The sequence below is a fragment of the Pholcus phalangioides genome, unplaced genomic scaffold (genome assembly GCF_987345545.1).
Source record: "Pholcus phalangioides strain wild (caught in Gottingen) unplaced genomic scaffold, Ppha-v1.0 ptg000014l_1, whole genome shotgun sequence".
Taxonomy (NCBI): domain Eukaryota; kingdom Metazoa; phylum Arthropoda; class Arachnida; order Araneae; family Pholcidae; genus Pholcus; species Pholcus phalangioides.
In genome coordinates, this window is record NW_028301607.1 from 3,491,485 (window position 1) to 3,513,933 (window position 22,449).

General features: G+C 35.5%; 1 protein-coding gene across 1 annotated transcript in view; it reads left to right on the forward strand.

The window, feature by feature from the left end:
• The window catches only part of LOC149077941 (F-box/LRR-repeat protein 5-like), a 28,022-nt gene extending 13,743 nt beyond the window's left edge, over positions 1 to 14,279 (forward strand). The window contains exons 5-9 of the mRNA XM_089241546.1: positions 2,251 to 2,436; positions 3,646 to 3,941; positions 5,042 to 5,124; positions 6,813 to 7,370; positions 12,610 to 14,279. Coding sequence (XP_089097672.1) covers positions 2,251 to 2,436; positions 3,646 to 3,941; positions 5,042 to 5,124; positions 6,813 to 7,370; positions 12,610 to 12,841 — 1,355 coding nt within the window. The 3' untranslated portion in view covers positions 12,842 to 14,279. The remainder of the gene's footprint in view (positions 1 to 2,250; positions 2,437 to 3,645; positions 3,942 to 5,041; positions 5,125 to 6,812; positions 7,371 to 12,609) is intronic.
• The last annotated feature ends 8,170 nt before the right edge of the window (positions 14,280 to 22,449 follow it).

A 22,449-nucleotide genomic window follows, 5' to 3' on the forward strand; every position in this document is an offset into this window, starting at 1 on the left:
AAATAGTGCTCTCATTAAGCAAAAAGTGTGACCATCTTAAATAGACTGGTGTGGAAAATTTTATGACAGCCGCTCTTTCAAATAAGGTATCAAAAGCCTGAAACACCAAAAACAAAAAACAAGCTGATGAAAAGATGTTTGATAACAAAAGACAGTGCAGTTGTTTTATTTTGAAAAGGGGTGGGGTGGGGGGGGGGGTCAACGAAAATATTCTTGTAAGTTAATTCCGCTGCTCCAATTTATAAATATCTGCACTGAATCCTATATTTTGCTGCTCCAAAACTGCTCCGAAATGGACTTTGTCACTTCCCACCCCTGGAAAATAACATTTTCGAACAGCGTAAGTTAACAAAAATACATCAGTGGAATGCAGCTGAAACTTCAACATTCCACAACCAGTTTTTGGGTAAAAACTGTCCCCATTTCAGGGGTGGGAACTCTGCGCCAATTGCGCCGCACTGCGCCAAAACTAATATCTTGCGCCATCCTGCTCCAATAGCGTATTTTCGCATTTTTCTGCGCCAAATAGCGAATTTTGCTTCAGTATGTCCGGAATTTCGGAAAGGACGCCAAAAATTTTTTGTTCCTACTAGCCACGAAACGTTTCTTTACGAGAAGAGCGTGTTTTATTCCACTAAAACTATCGGCCCCTGATCGGGCTTTCCATCGCGAAACCCCGATATTGTCCGTGATCGTGGAACTGAAGATGGTTTGCAATGCCTTTCAGCTTTAAAGCGCAAATGCGAGTCAGTTGCCGTTTAAAAAAATGTCACCTCTGGAAGCAGCAGAAATTACTGTAGTCGATTGTCATTGTGTTAAATCCCGATGTTTCGTGAAAAAAAATTTCATTCCCTGAGTAAAAAGCGTATGTTCGCCGAATTACGAATGTTAGTTTAGAAACTTTGCCGAATAACGAGCGTTAAATCGCCAATGTTGCCGAATAACGAGCGTTAAATCGCCAATGTGCCGAATAACGAGCGGTAAATCGTCAATATCGCCAAATAACGAGCGGTAAATCGTCAATCTCGCCAAATATCGAGTATCAGATCGCCAATCTCGCCAGATAATGAGTGCTGAATCGCCAAACATCGAGTTGTTTCCTCTGAAATTCTCTCCCATTTTGCAACAATTTCTTTCCAAGTATAAAAAAATTTAAAACTTATAATTTTTTTTTAGCTCATTTGAAGTGCTGCTGTTCAAGGCAGCAAATAGTGCCCTCAGTAAGCAAAAATCATCTTAAATAGACGGGTGCAAAAAATTTTATGACAGCCGCTCTTTCAAAAACAAGGTGTCAAAAGCCTAAAACACCAAAAACAAAAATCAAGCTGATGAAAAGATGTTTGATAACAAAAGACAGTGCAGTTTTATTTTGAAAAGGGTTGAGGGTTAACGAAAATATTCTTGTTAATTTCACTGCTCCAATTTATAAATATCTGCTCCGAATCCCATATTTTGCTGCTCCAAATCCTGAATTTGCTGCTCCAAATCCTGAATTTGCTGCTCCAAATCCTGAATTTGCTGCTCCAAATCCTGAATTTGCTGCTCCAAAACTGCTCCAAATCCTGAATTTTGCTGCTCCAAAGCTGCTCCGAAATGGACTTGGTCACTTCCCACCCCTGCCATTTTTAACACAAAAACAGGATCATGTCGATCCTAGGATTCTTTTGGATATAGTTATCAATCAGTTATTCTTATCAAACACCCTGGAGTCTTGGTGTGATACCATTAAGCGACATGCACTGCATACGTCCACCTATTGTATAAAAAAGAAATAAATTTCAACGTAGTTGAGAGAAATTAGTAAAACATTTGATTTCTTACACTACAATAAATTAAGTCATAATGAACAAAACTTATTTTATTGAAGGAATCTTTTTCTTGTAACTATGATTAGCTGCGGTCAATTAAATATAAATGTTTCATTTATTGAAAGTGTAATCTTAGTCCTCTTTGCAATATATTGTTGTCTGTTTTTTCAGTCGAATTGAGACCTTCTTACAAAGTAATGCTGAGAAATTCTCATTCTTTTTCACATCAGTGGTTTGTCGTTACTTTTTCTTCAGCAATTTGAAAGAGTGAAAGCAATTAACAGAATCACGAAATTTTAATGTGATTACATCTGTTTGCTTGGGAGGAGGGATGATGATTGTATATGATTACATTCACTTTACAGTCAATGACATTTTTTCTAGTTAGAGAAGAATTTATATGTAACATTATAGTAGCATTGATTTATATGTTCTCTTTCAGCAAAACCGAAACCCAGTGAAAAAGCAGGGAGAAATGTCCATTTGCCACCCGAGATCCTATCTCATATCTTCAGTTTTTTGCAGCCAAAAGAGATCCTCCAGTGCTCAGAAGTCTGTAGGGAGTGGTATGACGCATCAAGAAATCCTGCACTTTGGAAAGAGCTATATCCTTGCTATTGGTCTCATGGTAAGCATTGTGATAAAATTAAATAAATTTCTTTTCCCTTGCTCTTTCCATATTTTTTAATGTGCATTATATATATATATAAGTAGCTATGTTTGGGGAACCAGGCAATGCTCCAAGCTTTAACGGCCTCTAATCCTGTTGAGCTAATGGGCTGTAGGAGGATCTTAACGTATAATGTGACTTCTCCGCTATCTTCGAGCAAAGATAAACATCAGTCTTGTTGCTGTAGCCAGTTGTTGTTCCCTATCCTGTTTTTTCCCTCAACAATTTCTGAGACATAACTTGGAGCGGCAAACCTATTCTTCGATCAAAAATGAATGGCAAGTCTTTCTTTATAAGGGCCCCAAGAGGACCAATATCTGAAAGGCTTCTCAAAGCGATTTTAATAGAAAATTTCACTGATACAAAAACAAAGGTCACAACAGGCATAATGACCAACAAGGTTGCTACAAGTTGTCAGTATAGAAAGTGATTGTCATTTACTTTTAATATTAAACAATGTTCCAAACCTAAGAGAAATTAAAACCTACATGAAAAATTGCTTTACTATTACTAAACCCTACATTCACCTCATAAACATTCCTCTTGGAAACTTCTAATAAATCGGCCTGCGTTAGAACATGTTGTTTGTGTGTAGCTTTAATATAGTTGTGATGCCAAAGCTATGTGTGTTTCATGTTTGAGATGTGCTGCCACCTTTCGTCCATTTGAAAGTGGAAATAGAAAACTAATAAATAAAAATATCTACAATATTATAGTTTTCATTTAAAGAATGATAACTTCTTGGTATTTTTCTGAAATGAATAGTTGAATACGCCCATTGTAGTGAAGTTAACTGCTACTAAAGATAAGCTGTTCCATGTATTTGAAACTTCAGCAAAGAACAGTTTACAGCACTCACTGGATTCCAGATGAGATTTCTGGTCTTTTCCGCCAATGTGGCAGATTTTAGACCAGTTCCACTATCCACGTACATACTAGTTAAGAAATCCAAACACAAATCGCGTAGAATAATTTTATAATGATTATATTAATAGGCGCAATCAATTCATCTAGATAGTGTATCATTTGAGAAAAAAAAACCAATATTGATTTAAATGATGGATTTAGAAACTTAAACTCACTCAGCTATGTCCCCCAGAAAATGTGTAACTGAAACATAGGTAAAATGTTATGTTTCTGTAATAAAATTTTTGTTTTTCATTTCAGGCATATGGGATGACTATGATTCAAATCATGATGACATGAGAGAGAAGCTCTATCCAAGTGATTCTCAGTTCAATAAACGCCCTACCAGTGACTATGAAAACTATGATTATGAGGATGCGACATACAGTGATGAAGATTCTGATGCAGGTGCTGGGGATTGTCATGGTGACAATGATGAGGTTCAAATCAAGGAATCGGCAATGATAAACTCTTTGATCAAGTCTTTGCTGCCGAAAATTGGAACTGGAGTGAGGAAAATAGTATTGTCTTGGTGCAAAGGATTGACCAGTGCTATGGTACGTAGGAAAATTTTCTGGGTAATTTCTTTCAAGCACTTCCAGTGAGAAATGAGTCTTCATCTACTTTTGAACCTTTAAATACTGTATATTAACTAACAATTGAAGTATTGCAAATTGTATGTGGAAACTATGTATTTAGTTATTTTTTTGCTAAAAAAGGGGGGTATATGATGTTCAGAGTAAAGTTGTTTGCCAATTATAATATTTCATCACCTTATAATGAAAACCTCATATATTTTTTCTGAAAATGACTTTTTGACAGTTTTAGAGTAAAAACATGATATCTCATCCATTACAGTTTTGAAAAAAAAAAAAATCAACAATCGGAAAAAAATGAACCCCTTTCGTGTGTGTCATTCAATTGGACGTCCGCTCCCTTTTTGCTCTTTATGTAAAGTTGTGAATTTTTTATGTACAAGGTTTTCATTATAAGCTGACAGTTTCATACTTCCTACACCTCTAAAGTGAGCAATGAATATTGAAAGGCTACCTGCTGAGAATGAGAGGGTTGTAACTTTAATTGACTTTAATAGCATTTTTCTTTAACCCCATAATTATCAGGAGATATCCTGTCCCTGTATAAATGGAAGAAATACATTTGAGATATCTCTCTCTTCCTTCGGGACTTTTCATTGGTAAACCTGTAAAAGAAAATATCCCTTTTTCCTCTTTTCTTTTACCTCCACATTATATATATTTTTTATTTTTTCTCTTTTGCTATGGTTTAACAATTAAAAATAATATAGTATAACATACATGGGGAAGAAGGTAGCTGAGAGAAGAAAAAAAAGAATGAGAAAAACCAGTTTTCCTCATCTTTTTTTCGCCCTTCATTTCCCATGTGTAAATAATACCACTTTTTAGATTTATCTCTGCTAGTTCAACTGCATGGCTTTAAAATTTGTTGCCAAAAGATTTGTATGTAAAGGGGTTAAATAGTCTTTTACAAGAGAGTTTGCCCGATGTATATTCAATATGCCTCAATTATACTTTATGATACACTGCTATGGTGTCCAGGTCACTAGTATGAATTTAAAAAAAAAAAATTTTCTCACTACTGGGTTAAATTTTAAAAATTGGATATATTATTTTTCTAGCTTCGGTCAATTCTGGAGCTGTGTCCTAATGTTGTATATCTAGATGTCTCGTATACAGCTATTACAGACTCTGCGTTTAAAGGGTATGCATGTTAAACATGTTAAAATATCAAATTGTGCCTGTCAACTTTCTATCATATTTATACAGTATTTCGTAGCTGTGTTTTTTTAACGCATTGATGATGAACGTTTTCATAGCCCCAGAAAATAAATTGCTGGCTACTATGTATGTAATACTGCATAAATTATGAATGCCTTAATTATCAACTCCACTCTGTTATATATGATTACAATGTGATAAAAAAAGTATCTCTGTAGGAAGTTTTTATGCTAAAAGTGAGTGAAGAGTTAATGAATATTCTGCAGCTACTAAGGTATAAAATGTAAATTAAAAAGAAATAGATCAAAGATTGAAACTTTCTGGATATTGTGCTGAAAGTGAACTTCAGATAGAACAGCTGACAGTCTCCAATCAAACCCCAGGGCTCTTGCAATCAGATTAATCTCTGATTTAATTTCAGTTTTAATTGTCAGTTACTTGAAAATCTTGTTTTTCTAAATAAAAACTAATGTAGGTGCCACAAGAAGCCTAAAAAATTGTGTTGTTAAAATGCAAGTGTCACTATGTATAGGTCAAGAAATACACTATGTAGCCAAAGGTCCGTGTCCACTTTTGAGTTTAGACATTTTCTTGAATTTCCAAAAAAATACTACTACTAAACCAGACATGCACTTCGTCCATATTCCTCTGCAGAACTTCTAACGAATTGGTACATATTGGAATGTGTGTGTACATACAGTGAACCTTCCGTGAAGTCTGTTTCTGTGTAGTGCTGCCATCTGCAATAATTTTTTTTTTAACTATGAGTTTTTTCTCAACTCACAGTGAGTGAAGTGTAATGAATGAATAATTATACTATTGTAGGCCAATTGCTCTGTACGCGATACTTTTTAACTGGGAGATTGACTCGCATTCGCGCTTCGAACCACAGAAAACCAACTTCAGCTGGCCACCACTGCGGCGACGGTGGGTCCAGAAAAATAGTGAACAAACTGCTCTGAAGTTTTAGTCATATATACCCTATGTTAGTACTCACCATTTCCAGTGAAAATTTAGTCACGAGTGCATTTAGGAAACCAATAAAAAATTAAATAAGAAAAGAATGTTTTTGGTCAACCCTGTATGAGGAAAAGCAGCAAAATAACTTGTAACGTTAATAAAATATTGTACTAACCTTGTGCAATACGTGTGTTAATTTTTGTGAGAATAGCACATATATTCACAAAAATATAAATGTTTTCTATAAAAATTCCAATTTTTCATTGCATGTCTTTTGCTCATAACGTGTAGTTTTCAACCAATTTTTACGAAATTTACAGAAAAAAATGATGATACATGAGGTATACTGCATAGAAATTTAAAACATGAATACTAACTTAGGGTATATATATGACCAAAATTTCAGAGCGATTTGTTCAGTATTTTTCTAGAAATTCAATACAATGTCTAAATTCCAAAGTGGGCACAGACTTTTGGTATAATACTATCATAAAATGCTTTTAAATTTTACTGTGTTCACCATTTGTGTGAATTCCACCTAATTACCTGTAAAATGGGCCAAACAAATGAACAGTACAGTACTTATCCCAAGAAACAGGGTGGTACAAATAGCCTTTTTCCTGGATTGTGATTAGAAATCAAACTATACTTTTCATGTTAAATTTTCTTTGCTCTTCAGTTTTCTTGCTTTTTCGTTTCTCCCACAATTAGGTTGAAAGACAGTTTCTCATGTAGCAAAATCCAGCATCTTGACTTGTCTGGTTGCAAAGCTATCACAGATTTGGGACTCTATCGCCTTGCAGAATGCATTGCAAGTGCAGCTCCGGTGCTACCAGATGGCAGTAGTTATCTGAGAGAAGTGTATCTGGATAACTGTTGCAAATCATCAAACAGCTGTGCTTGCAAGCAAAACGTGTGTCTCGAAATTGAAGAAAGCGGCTATCTGTTCCATGGTAGTCAGACTGATTGGTGCAATTTCTGTACGTCCGATCGATTTTGCAACTCTTCCTGTTTCTGGAAGAGGGACGGCTTTATGTGCTACTTGGCACGGCAGGTTCAGCAATGTCCGTTTATGAACACTTGTGCATATTCAACCCCTTGTGACATTTCAAATGCTGCTGACCAGATTTTAAGGACTACTGGTTCGGTGGAAAGCTCAGCAGATTCTGCTTTCTCATCTTCATTGACAGAAAGAAGTACTAACGAAGAGAGGTCACTCAGATATCTGAATTTGTCAGGTTGCAATGAGATAACAGATGAAGGCATGAGGTAATTTTTTTTTTTTCTCTAAGCATTTTTGTTTCATATTAACTACTTGAAATAGCTGAAAAAAAGGAAATATTTTTTCCTTACCATGTTTTCAAGAAACTTAATTTAATTCTAATCAAACACAACACCTCTGAAAAGTAAAAGCAGGCTTTCATCGCGGGAGTTTATAATAAATTTCATATCTTTTGGGCTAGTATGTCGTGCTCTAGGCTTCTTTAAAGTAGACGTTTCATCCACTATTTTTGGTGGATATCTTTAGTGGTGTTTTTGATGAGCGAGAAGATGAAAACACTGAACATGCCTACTTCAAGTGTCATGAAATTCACTTCCAAGACATTGATATCCTCTCTTTAGAAACACACTTCTACTCCCAACTAAACTGCAAAGCTATTGAGACAGTAAAGCACAAAGATAATTTCAACAGGAAGGAAGAAGGGCTGCAGCCGACAATCCGAAATACCAAGATCAAGACGGTTAGAAAATCAACTCTTCCGAATTCGAACCCCGCCTTGAAGACTCCGATCCCCACCCACCAGTCAGAAGCTGCCATGTTCCATCAACAATGGGACACGTCACATCACAATGACGAGGTTGATCCTTCTGCATTTCCAGCAAAAGCATCAGTGAACAGTGGTCATCGAAGGAGGTCATATCATCTCCTCGCTCGTCAAAAACAGCACTGAACTGAAGATGTCCACTGCAGTAGTGAACGAAACATCTGCTTCGAAGAAGCTTGGAACACGGCATAACAGCCCGAAAGGTACGAAATTTATCACAACGTCTCTGTTCACAAGCCATGACTAAGTTTAGCTGTGCTCTCACGCACATTTAGCAGTCATCCCCAGGGCTGTCTTAAGAGTATCGTGGCCCCTCGGACCGAGTGATATCACTGAGGCCCTACCTGTTAAATTATAGAAAAATTCAACTACTTCTCATTTTTCAGAGGCCCCGAGCCGTGCATTAAGATGGCACTGGGCATCCCTGAGCAGCAGCACAAAATATGAAAGCTTCCCAAATTATATGTTCGGGTACAAGTGCGAGGAATTAATAAAGTATGTGAGCATTTTTTCATTGAAGATTAAAAAAAAAAATTTATGAAGCTTTGAAATTTTTCTTCATTTTACAGCAAGATTTCATGAAAAAAAACCAAAAAACAAACATTCTGTAGTTCATTTGAAATTACTCCATTCAAGAGAAACTCCGTAATATAAATTTATTTAAAAAAAAACTAATGTATCTAATACGGGTATACCTAATCAATATATGCTGACCACTTTCTTGATTTGCAAATATTTAAAATATTTTTGACAGGAAACATCAAAAGGAGATGTGGAAAGGCAGTTTTTTTATTTCTGGAGTATAGAAGATGGTGAACATGAATTGGTTATGTTTTATCAGCTACAATATGATATTCAAAAATGGTTTTTATTAGTTTAATAAAATAATTAGGGAGAGGCAAGAGATACAAGCAATATACAATGATACCTCGGCTTGCAAATTTTTCAGCTAATAAAGATTTTTTAAATGTTCTTCCTACTTTGGCTAATGGACCTTTTTAGTTGATATGAATGCATGTGTACTAACATAAAACAGTCACGGTGTGAGCTAAATTTTTGTGCCAATCAAAATGAATCCAATGAGTAACTCACTAGAGTGAGATTAATTAATATCCACTTCTGCATTGCTTTCCAGATACACCTCTTTACACCATTCCCAGACTCAACTCTTAACACCAACTGAACCTCTTTTCCCTCTGCATGTGTGTGAGAAAGAAATGAGCAATGAAAAATCGCCTTTCGCACATTTTTATCTCTGGCTCATGAACCCGACTGCATAGTGTGAAGTAAAAAGTTGTTCAGTTTTTGTATCTTCCTTTAACCAATCATATGGCTACAGCAGTGTATGGCATCGTGCAGATTTTTGGTCCAATTATATTAATTTTTTAAAATTAATTAGTAATTATAATTTTGTTGTTGATTTAGAAGCGCAGTTGGAAAACATGATGAAGTCAGTTTCAATGTGTTCATTAAATTTTTAATCAGGAAAATATATTTATTAGCTTCAAGCTTTTAAAAGGTAAAGAAAAGGGGAAAAAAGGAGAAATTTTTAACCAGCCAGATTACTGGTTAAAGCCATGACTGGTTAAAAATCATCCAATTATTAAGTTTTCTCAGCCTGTGGTTATTTGCCTTTTTTTTTTACAGTGTTTCTTAGTGTCTTATGGACCGCTGTGGTGGTCAAGTGTGGTCATGGTTACAGACTTGCATCGTGAGGTCCCAGGTTTGAACCCCCACTGTCGCCACAGTAGTGGTCACTGAAGTTGGTTTTCTGCGGTTCGAACAGTACAAATATTCAATCATTTCACTTCACTTCTGAAATATAGATGGCAGCACTGAAAAGTTGAGATATACTCAGACTGTTAGGTACACACACACTTCTGGCACAACTCACTAGGTATTAAATTGCAAATGACGAGATAAACCTGAGTTTTGTGCTCGGTTTGAAAGAAAGAATGTGCTTTGTGTGTGAAAGTTACGGAACTAATTCCAGGCAATTCATAGAATGAATTAAATGATTTTCCACAGAAACTTATGGGAAATCGTGTTTTTTCTAATGAATATGATTTCGGAATGAATTATCTTTGTTAGCAGTGAGAGAGTGGTATCAGTGTACAGTTGGACCTGCTTATAATATGTAGAGTTGTAGAAAGCCGTAAAAATATTTGTTAATTAATAAATTATTTTTTAAATATGAAATTTTCTTTTTAATGGGAATTTTGACATACAATAAACTTAAATCAATCAAAATTTTTTTTCTAACAACCAGTTTTGGTTCAGGAGTGAAGAGGTTATCTGAGAATTTGTAATATCTGTGTTCATAATTAGTGAGTCAAATAGTATCTGATTTCCTAGAATATTCGGATTCTGCTGTACATCAGAAATGTGCCGGAAGTGAGAATCAATTCATTTTGCTACTTACCATGAATATTTTTAAGTTGAGATTTGAAGGTCATTATCCATAATGACAAGATATGATTCAGAATTTCAAATTTTTTTTGTTTTGAAATAGAATTATGAAGCTCTCAAACTGAAGTTATGGTTTTAATTCATAGTGGAATAAATCTCTTGTTTTTGATTTTGCTGTCGAGAATAATTACTGCAGACACAAAAGTATGGAATGGCTTTGGTCAAAAAATGAGCAATGTACAGTCAAACCTTGTTAGTGCGTCACCCGGTTAACACGTCACTCCGCTTACCGGATCACTTTTTGGAAGTCCCTATTATCTTCAGGCAGGAAATGGCACAGCTATGGCTTACTCCATTTAATGATCATATCATATCATTGAATGGCATATCAAGTCATATTTTTGCTCTACCAAGAGTGACTCATTAACGAGGTTTGACTGTATATACGGAAGGTTCCTCTTTTTTAAAGGATGTTTAAAAAAAACCAATACTATTTTCAAGTATATCAGATGCTTAGCTTAAACAAGGCATCTTCTATGGGGTTACGAGATGTCCTCCTACATTTTAGAAAATTCACCCTTTTATCCTTCCTCCTTTTCAGTTTTTCCATGAATGTTGTTTTTTTCCTGGGGATTTTTTTTTCACTCTGAAACATATATCTTCATTAACATGAGTATTTCATATTTATTTATAAATAAACTCACACAACAGGCATATGCCCAATTAAGGTAGAATGAGGAAAAAACTAAAAGACATAAACAGCACGTTGCAATACAGAAAGGCAAAGAATAATACAAATAATAATGGTACAATAATAATAGCGCAAATAAATATAGTACAAATAATACCATATGTGTGTATAAAAAAAGTAGAAAAAAAATGTCAAAAAAACACACGAGAACTTCCACACCTGAGGAAGCAGAAAATAGAATTTCCCAACATGTTAGTTCGGTATGGTGGGACATACAAGAGATTTCGGTTACGAAGATTGATGCTATTACAGTGAAAACTGATTTGTGCTAAAATGTCTGGTACATCCAAGTCGAAGTGCAGAATTTTCACAAAAAATTTGATCAATGCATTCTGACGACGGACTTCGGATTCATAGTGAAAAGCAGATCTGAATATGTCTGTAGGAATTTGAATATCAGAAATTTGAAACTTCTTGAAGTAAACAAAGCGCAAAAGCCTATTTTGTGTGTGTTCAATCCTCTAGTTATCGTACAAATAATACGGATTCCAGATTATGGAAAAATATTCTACAACTGACCTTACCTAAGAATTGTAAAGATACAGCAAGGTTTCTGTATTTTGAAAAAAGTTGTTGTTGCAGATTATGAAACCGACATTCCTTTATGCTTTTGAAACAATGTTATTAATATGCTGGTTGGAATTGAGAGTTAGCAATAGTGACACCTAAATCCTTCATGTACTCTACTCTTTCGAGTGTTTGACCATCAATATTGTAATTGTACAGGATGGAACTATGCTTCTTACTGAAAGACAAACATTTGCATTTGGCAATATTCAGATTTAACTTATTGGTGTTATACCATGAACTGAGTTGTGTTTAACAGAATTTTGTAGTGTCTCAGTGTCGTCTGTATTATTTACGACTTGGAAGATTTTAACATCAGCATATATCAAGCAATTAGAATCTACGTAATTTTCCAAATCATTGATGAACAAAATAAAAAGCAAAGGGCCCAAAATAGACCCCCTGAGGAACGCCAGTAAGTTCAATATGTTTACAGGCTTTGGCCAATCGCTCTCGAAATTCCCAGAATACCAGAACTCAAGTTCCAAGCAGGGCAGCACATACTAATCTAACATTGGCCCAGCTTGCCCCAGAATAATATGAAAAAGACAGTCTGAAAAAAAAACTGCTCTGAAAGAAGAAAACCACACCACTTATTTTAAGAATACCATTGTTTGCTCTCCAGCATCTAATGCCAAGTACTGAAGGGGGTGGGGGTCATCTCTTCTATTCGGAAGCAAAGAAAACAAGATGCAAAACAATTCGAATCTGGTAATCTCTACCTTTTAGTGCCTTCATGCCTCAGTTGTAGACACGTGTGCTTTGAAAAAAAGCCTGTAAGCTCTATATCAGCTCTATCACCTCAAAACTTGCACCATAAGTTTGAAAATAGTTCAAGAGTTTCCATTGAATCTCATTAATGTTTTAGCTCATAGGGATTATTTAATAAGCATTGTGAATTGCATACATTGGCGATCTCCAGTTTTTCTTCTTTTGTGTTATATTTTCCATCTAGGTGCCTGATAGAAGTTGGTATTTTCACCCATCTGGAATTTTTAGATGTCTCTGGATGTTGGCAACTCTCTGGCTCAGTTTTGTGCTGTCTGGCTGATTTCGCTCCGATGCTCTTGCCAGAAAACATGTATTACTGTAATCGGATTGAAGATGGACCTTACCCTGAATCTGCAAATGGTTGTGAAAATCTTGAGAGCAATTACAGAGTCTGTTGTTGCAACAGATCCTCGTAAACAAAACTTATTATTTTTTTGCCATTTGTTATTTTATATAAATTACATTGCACAAGTATTACACAGATACCTATTACACCTGCTCCTTTCCTTCACACCACTTAGAGAATTATATAGCATGATAACTACATTATCAATCTTCTGGTTTTTTGTGTGTGTGATGGAATGCGGTTGGAGAAAATGTTTGTACAGATTTGTAAATTGACGATTTGATAATGAGCAGATTTTTTCTTTCGTTACTCATCCTGGAATTTGATGCTTAGAAACAAAAACCAAATTAAAAAAAAAAAATCATAATCCTATTGTAAATTTTAATGTATATTTTCTCCCATTTTTACTATAATAAGCCTAATTTTAAAACTTTCTAGGAGACGCATATAAATTTTATTCTCCTTCAATTCTAATAAATCTAAATTTAATTGCTATAATAATAAGAATATCAGTTGATCAACTGAGTGCTTACTGAATTATGAACACCTACATAATACCATAATTACCTGCATATGATCCGCAGAAAAAAACCCCATCAGAATTTCTTAATGTGGATTATCTGTTGTCGCATGTTATCTCAAGCTTTTTTCTCTTGGATTGGAGTAAGGATAAGTTACATTATAAATCCACAGAAAAAAGTTTTTTGTTTCAAAGATAACAGCTATTATATTTACTACTTTATCGCACACCAACTCTGGTTATAGTGCCATATCACAATTTACTACTGATCAGGTTGGGATGGAAATGAAGGCACTATCTATCGGTGCTTGTCTCGGGTTCGGTATCGAAAGAACTTTTGTTATCTACATCCTTTCCAAGAATCAAACCTACAGATCTGACTGCAACCTTCATGGTGACAAACAAGCCTCTTACCATTGCGCTAATCTTGCACCAAAAAATAACAGCTGGTGTACATATACCATATAGAAGATATACCTTCATCCGCCTTTGGTAGTGGCATACAAATTACTATCAGAATTCTAACCAATCATGTAACAAGTTTATGTTCCTTTCCTTTTCATCAACCTCACCTCTGCAGTTTATAGAACCATTTGTTTCTTGAATTATCAAAATTCTTGTGTACTTATTATATGACACTGCATATTACACTGTGATCTTTTCTCTAAAAACATTGAAATTGGCACATACAGACCATGAGCCACTGCGAATTATACTCAGAAAATTATGGTATGTAGTTCTGTGAGAATGGCTTGGATAAATCACAGTACCATAGAATAGTAGATATGGGCTTAAGAGTTTCATTGTTTGTATTGGTATAGTAATTTTTGGATAGCAATCTGTTCATTATTTACAAACCATATACAGTCGAATCTCGTTTTAACGAATACCGTTATAGCAAAAATCTAGTTTTAACGAACACTCTTCTAATCCCTCAAATAAGTTTATATAGAAACAATGATAAGTAACCTGGAATTCCTTTATAATGAAATTTCGTTTTAACGAAGTGATTCCTCCAGTCTCTTGGCGTTCGTTATAATGGGATTCGACTGTATTAGAGCTTCTCAAAATAACAGGCTGACCTATCCCGCATCTTGGTCCCCTATGATGGTGCTGCTCATTGTTATCACTGCGTAGACTCCCTCCCCCCCCCCCCCGAAAGCTAATTTATTTTATCATTGCAAGTTACTTTTTAACAAACACAAAAATTCCAAGTTGTTCAGCTCCAAAATATTTGAAATTCTGGATCTGTCCCCAGATTTCCTTCTGATTGAGACATGCAAGAAATTGACGACTGATATGGCAGATGTGCTCACTTTGCTTTATATGCTTCTTACTATATATCACTTCCTATATAACCCATGTGTCCCAATGTGGGGCAATATGATTTTTAAGGGGTTAATAAAATATATATGGAAATTCATATGTTATGATTTTAATATAATATATATGATTTTTTATAATTTTCTTATTGGATGGAAAAATAATTCAAATTAATGAAAATTCATATTCAAAGGGAAAATAATTTCAGGATTAAAAGAGAGAGAAATCTGAGAATACATGTAAATCAAATTGTCCCATAATCATATGCTCCCTGTTTGATTCAGACCCCTGAGTCCATCCATGGAGATGCCATTATGTGAATTGAGATATCACAGTATGACTTGTTGGCCATATTAGGCTTCATGAAAACTTTTTTGGCTCACAATGTCTGAAAGAGTGAAAACTCCCAGCTTTAGACGAAGGAAACAGTCTTTTGGACTTTCTCGAAGTATGTAAGGGTTCCCCTTTTTGATAATAAAACTATATGTTACAGAAAGATGATGGGTTTACGCAGAGTCTACTTTTGGAAGGAAGCACACGCACGTTAATTTAAGATTTGAGGGGAAGCATAGAGAATCTCTCGGAGGAAAAGAGTTTTGAGTTTTTAGCCTTCAAAAGACATTTTAAATTCACAGAAATTGATGGAAGCAGCATTCAAATGACTTTATTTCAATGTTTTAATTTTTTTAAAACAAATTTTATTTAACTTTTGATAATCTTGAGGGGTGGGGATCTGAGTGGGCTCCATATTCCCTCCCTCATGTATTTTGGGGGGGGGGAATTCAGGATTTTCTAAGATGTTTAGGTGGAGCATGGCGAAAAACGGGTTGGGGAACCATTGCTGTACACTGGTGCAGTTGCACTTAACAAGAGAACTGAACTAGTGTTTCTCAACTATGTCTTTATGTTTACAAGGTTACTTGCATGTAAAGCGGCAACATAATCTATTCAAATACAGCAGCTATCCATTGCAATTACGACAGGGGATTATAAATCGAGCAAGCATTCAGTGAATAAACAACACATGATTCATTGCAGTTAGAACAGGTGATTATAAACTCAGTAAGCATTCAGCAAATATACAATACATATAGTTATATTTAATTAATCTGTCTGCTGATAAATATTTTATTATCACACATTCTATGTATTATCAGCAGTTGGCTCAATCATGATCCGATTAGCAATCAATAATATTCTTGAAATGTTTATTCAAGTTTTATGTCTAATTCATGCTATCGGTCATGAAAAACTACATGCAGTATATGTGAACACCACAAATGGTGTCTGTCACTATCAGTTGAGATGACAAGACTGGTCTTGATCGCAAAATAATGTGCAATGCCAGGTAGAATCTGAAAGAGGGCGATCCATGTATACTGTGTACCATATTATGACTGATAAATGAATTTATTAACAAGATAGTAAATTCTGAGATAAATCAACAAGTGAACTACAAAATTAGTGGAATTGTATACAATCTATGTAGAAAGATGTAGGCTCTTCTCCGCATCACCTGCATCAAGATGAGAAATTTCCAACTTGAAAATGAATTTTTAGCGAGTTAAAATTTCTCTGGGCATTTGGGTATTGGATTCTTATTTATAATATACTTTTTTAATTCACAAACATTGCTTTATTACAGCGAGCTTTTACTTAGTTCATGTGATTATATGCTGCAGAAGTGTTATATAGTTTATTTCTTCTCTTTGCGTATTTCCATTCACCTTTATTGTTTGAATAATTTCAGTAATCATTGAATTTGCCTTTCCCCCTCTTTTTTTTACGCTTCTTCCTGTAGTGTAGTAATACTATTATGTAATCTTTTCCATCTCTACAGGATGTTTTATCAATCAATGTTCATGTATGCATGTTGTTGCCATAATTGTGTATTCAGACATATTAAGTGCCAATGCTTTATCGTGATTTATTTTGTTATCTCTTTTTTTTTGTAAAATATCTAGGGATGTTTGGCATGAAATGTGATTCAGCATTTTGATTTGTTTTTAACTTTTAATATTTTTGTTATTTCCCGATTTATGAATTGGGTAACTTTTGAAACATGAATCACACAGGGTGCAGAATATTGTATCCACAAATATTGTGAACTCTGTAGGAATGTGTATGTACAGTATGCATTGAGAATCCATCGAAAGTTTGCGTATTAGTATGCCCTGGACCATTGGCAGATGCAGGTGCATATACTATGGAAATCCTTGGCTTTCTCAGGACAAGACTCAGTTGAGGCAAAAGACTGTGGTATGTAGTGTACAATCGATATGCATGGGAGAATACTGCTGCTTATTTTTAGTCAAGGATAGGCATCTTCAACCCGTTGCTTATGAGCATCATGGTGCTCCCTGAAGCAGTTGTAATGCTCGATGCTCATGTCTGATTTTGTGCTCGTGAGCACTCGATCAATGTCCCGAATAAACACGTAAAAATTGTATTGAAGGATTGAAATCTCATCCCGATTTCATGCATTGATGCCAAAACTTGTCGTAAGGGTGCTCTTCTTTTTAATGATGGGTAGAGGCAGTGAAGTCCTCGTTTCAATCGGCTCGCAGCTATTTGCTGTTGCTACCTGCGGGTGCTGGTTTTAGGGTAGAGGCAGTGCTCGCGACTAGGAAAAGGTTGAAGATCTCTGGTCTAGGATGATGGTAGACGTACTGAGTGTGTATCCTAACAACCAATTTCAGTTACTGCTACTGTTAATTTGTACATGCCATATTTGTAAACATTCCTTTGAAGAATTTCTAATGAATTGGCACATGTCAAAATGGGCTGTTTATATCTATCTAGTGCAGTGTTTCCTAAAGCTGGCAGTATCTCCCCCCCCCCCCTCCCCCAGAAGGGGCATTGAAATATAATTACACGTACAAGATCCTATGAGATCGTTCAAGAAAGGGGGTGCTGAGAAAAACATTTTGGTCGAGGGGAATGAACAAAAAGTTTGGGAAACTATGATCTAGCGTGGTTTTCATTTCTGAGAAATACATGTCTGTTCAAGAAGTTCTGCCATCCCTCTTCCGATTTTCGGACCAATAACTTGGCAGGTTGCTTTGCCTGTATGTATTATGCATGAATTTTGGCCCTTTAAGCAGCAGATGTCAGTAGATTCACTAAACTTTCTTCAAAATGCCACTCTTTTTTTTTTTAATGAAGTAGGTTTTCTAATTTTCAGCAGGTGCAAAACTGAAGCATATAGGGAAAAAGTGTTCCATCGAGAAATAAACTTAATAAAATGTCTGGTCTTATTGTCAATGTTAAAATAAGATTTTAAGGGGATGAGCTATCTCGTCAGTGCTGCTTGGAGGGTTAAATGTCACTGACCTGATTAGCTTTGTCCGCTCTTTCCCTCCCAAATCAGTGGTGAAAGCAGATAGCGTTGGAATTGTAGCAATTTTAATTGATTACGTGTACCGTATATGTGGTAGCATCCTGAAAAAAAGAAAGTAAGGACCAATAATCCTACACATGCTAATTGCATGTCATACCACAGCAGCAGTTGACATTGCCTCCTCTCTTGAGTCCTTTGGCTTTGTCTAAGGCTTGTCATGAAAAAGTATAGGTTTTTCCAGAATATCCGCATTATACAAAAGGTAATGGCCCATGGTACACCAATTGCAGGACTCCAAAACTTTCAAAGAACATAGGCATACTCTACGCATACATTCCGACAGGTTTTGCAAATAAAATTAGTGAATACAATGCACCACCCTATATATTTTCCTTGTGTATTATATATACATTATATATATAGCTTGAGACAATTACACCCATATTATACACATGGTACATATATATATAGTTTTTGTTTGCATTTCAATTTATAATCACACTTATTGTATCCACAGCATGTAATACATTATCATTCCTATACAAATACAAACTTGATTGTTGAGAAGAAAGATGGTTTTTGCATTGGGAAAAGAAAGTATTATTTTTTTTAAATGGTTGAAACGATGGATTGTGTTTGACGATACATTTTAATTTAATTGAAGGACCAGATACACTGAGCTTCACATCTCTGACAAGATACAAAAGCTTTGAAGAACAGCTAAATGCTGTAATGAAGTGGGGTTAAATAATACACACGACACGCTGTAGCAAATCTTTCTAAATCTGTACAAGTGTCTTCATTCCTCATCTCTACAAAATTGCAGTAGTTTTAACCCAAAGTGACAGAACAATAGACGTAACTGTTATTCCATAAAAATCAGGAGTCGAAAAACATAATTTCGGACTGTTTTTCTTGAAAAAAAAACTATTTTGTTCTGAAAAAGTTTGGTTTCATCAGCCAATTTAGCCGGTGGGGGGGGGGAATTAGATACCAGCTAAGGGAATTCTACTGACATTTAATTTTTTTTTTCACTTTGTCAAGTTCTGCAGCATACAGTAAACTGGGATGAATGTGTGACACTTTTTGAGGTTTTCCCTCATATTTTGCCTAGTCTGCTGGATATTTTACTAAAGGTAGCCTCACATCTCGGATTACGATTTCTGCTTTAAAAAAATTATGATGACGTGAAAGGGACAAGAAATTTTTTTCGCGTGGCACATAATCACCCCCCCCCCCCCCGGGGGAGTGACGACTATGTGCCATCACTTTTTCTTGCCTATAACTCCCCAGAAACAAGCCATGGCACATTGTCGTACCCAGCTTTATTGAATTTTGGATGTTAACTTTACTGGGAACCCTTTGAAAAATTATTTCTGTCCAAAATTAGGTTATTTTTGAATCTTTAAATAAGATGGTCTCTGAAACCTAAAAAGAAGTTTTATAGACATATATTTATTTTTTTTGGAACATCTTAATTTGCTCAAACATGAACAAGAATAAAGAAGACTCAAAACTTGAAAACATGAGGCTCTTAAAAAATAACACTATATAAATGTAACATTATTTTTTTCAAATCCACTACAAACACTTTGTCTCAGCCGATTGGTCGAGGTTCCTTGATTTTCATTATGATTTGGCTCCTCGGATACTAAATTTCATTATCTGGGTCACATGCCATGAGTAAAATTTGTTAACTTTCTTCATGGCCTTAACACATGCCTTTCTACTGTGATAAAAATTGGTGAGCACCTGCTTGTTTCTTATCGCACGAAGAGCCTCTCCAAGAGTTTCATTTGAGTAATTGCGGTAGGTTTGACCACCCAGCTTTCGCACGTTCTTGCGAACAATTGCTGGAACAATAAAAAAAACCAACTAGCGAAAAAAGTGCAAAAACGCAGAAAAAATAGGTGGCACAAAGTCACCACCTGAATCCTTATTTTTTCTCTTTATGCATCATATTTTTGCCAAAATTCAGTATTTTTACAATTCAAATAGGTATTTCTAATCGTAAGTAACTTGTACATAGAAATATCAACTTATCTAGTTTCCACGAAACACATACTACCTGCACCAGGTGAGGTTTACACGCACTTGAAAAATTTTGTGTAAATCACAATACAACATAAAAAATTCTTTAGACAACAGTTGACCTACGATGATCCAATAAATGAGTCACCTAAAACTCCTGAATCGACATGAAAAATCTTGAAACTGATACTTCATCCATATGCTTCCGGGAAGCGCTTGCACCCTAATTGGAACAATGTCACCCAGTTTACGGTATGTTGAAAAGTTTATTTTCATTTAAAATTGTGGACATTGTCCAAGAAGCATAGTATCAACATATACTCCTAAACATATTTGTGTCCTCATCCCATTACCTTCTGGTCCTTCATATTGTTTCCCAAAGGGATGATAATGTCATTCACTTTGAGAGATGCTGATCGCAGCCTATCGCTAATCGTAGACACCAAGTTTCATTTATGTAGTGCTAGATAAATTAATAATGTTGTTGTTAAGGTTAATTTTGTTATATCATGGGACATTAGTTACATAAGTTGCTAAAACAAAGTGTGCCATTAAAATCATATAAACATATACATTTGTTTTCTGTATATACTTTTTAAGTGTTTTTATCACTTTGCAGTTTGGTCACATGCTCGAAAAAAGTGAATGTGGTATCTTTTATTTTCACTATTGTGATATGGATTACTTATGAATAGTCTGTTTATTTTGAGTATTATTTGAGGGAGTGATTGTTTGTGAATTCGGGTAATGATGGAATATTTCATGGGAATGTATCTTGTGTCCTATATAACCCACATGTATTTCAAGTCGTGCATATTAATCAATATTTTACAAAAAATGTTATAATCAATATAGTATTTTGCGAATAAGTACTTTGAGAAATTTGTTATGGTTGTGACCATATATTGTATCAAATATGGTCTTATATACATCTTATTTTTTAAAGATTAAAAACTATCAACAGAACAGGTTTTAGAATAACACTGTGTTGCACGAGACTATAACATTGGATTGAATTGTTCACTTTGTGATTGAATTTTCTGTTTTTGTTTTTAAGTATGCATTTGGTTGTTTTTGTTTTCAAGAGTTTGTACAGTTATAATGATTTTTTTCTCGTCCTCTTTCCTCTTGAGCGTTTTTTAGAATTAGATGAGAATATCGTGTGTGTGAAAATAATTGTGTGATTTTTGAAAAAGAAGAAAGATGATTGTTTTTATAGATTGCAATATTGTGAAGCTGGAAGCTGTGATGGTGTATTTTCTTCATCGAATGATGTGTATAAGGAAATTTGTTGTTTATCTCGTGAAAATTAAAGTGTGTAAAATTTTTTTTCTTTTGAAATGGCTTGTGTCGTTTGTTGATGTAACACTCATTTTCATGTAAAGAGTATGTTCGCATATACACAGTGAACCTGTACAATGGAATGTGAAAAGCATCATTGAAGAGACTATCTTTTCGATTCAAGACAGGTATATATATATATATCGTCTTAGATAGGTTTCACTGTATGTACTATTCTACTCATACATGAGGCTGTCTTCCTTCAGTGTTATTGGTCCCCTCCCAGGGGTTCCTACCTGGTTTTCGTGCTTTACAAATGGCACCAGTTCCCTTTTCATCTCGGAAGCTCTCAACCATAGGCGGAAATAGACATGAAAGGTTGGGGCACAATAAAATGAAAGCTGAGGGGGAGGGAAGGCATGATGATGCCAATGCATATAAATGCATATATATTAGATCAGTCGGCTCCGTCATTGATGATTGGGAGGGGGACATGTTCCTCTGTATCTCCGCCCATGCTCTCAACCCACAATCCGGAAGTTTACAAGTCAAACTCTCTAGCAGGGTCGCAACTGGGAGGGGAGAGCAGGTGGGTCTCGTGCCCCGGGCGCTGGACCCGAGGGGGGCGCAAATTTCATTCCGAAACCTCTCTTCCAACATTACAAGGGAGCGTCAAAATGCGCGCTTGCCCCGGGTGACCAAGCATCTAGTTGCGGCCCTGCTCTCTAGCATCTTCATTTCAAAGTTCTAGTGTTACTTACTGAAGTGAATTGTGTACCATTTGGCATTGCAACTTGATCTACAGTATAACTGAATTGCAGGGACTTCTATAAAATGTAATCGTAAGCGGATAGATATAGACAAAGTTTGAGGGGTGACGGTGCCATGTCAATTTATATATATACCCCTTACATAATTTTATATTAAATCAGTCGGCTTTTCCTTTGACGCTGTCTCTTCCCCCCCCCCCCCCCAACCTCCGGTATCTCCACCCATGAATGTAAGGGGTGGTATGTATAAAGTTGAACAATATTTGCAATGGAGCCTAGTGTCACAGATGACATGTTCAGTGATCCTAGGTGAAACGAACCACCCCCCCCCCATAAAATAACCCCCATACACAATATTGTTGGGGGAGGGGAGAAAAAAAAATACTATTTTCCTTTGTTGTTTACTGTGGCCA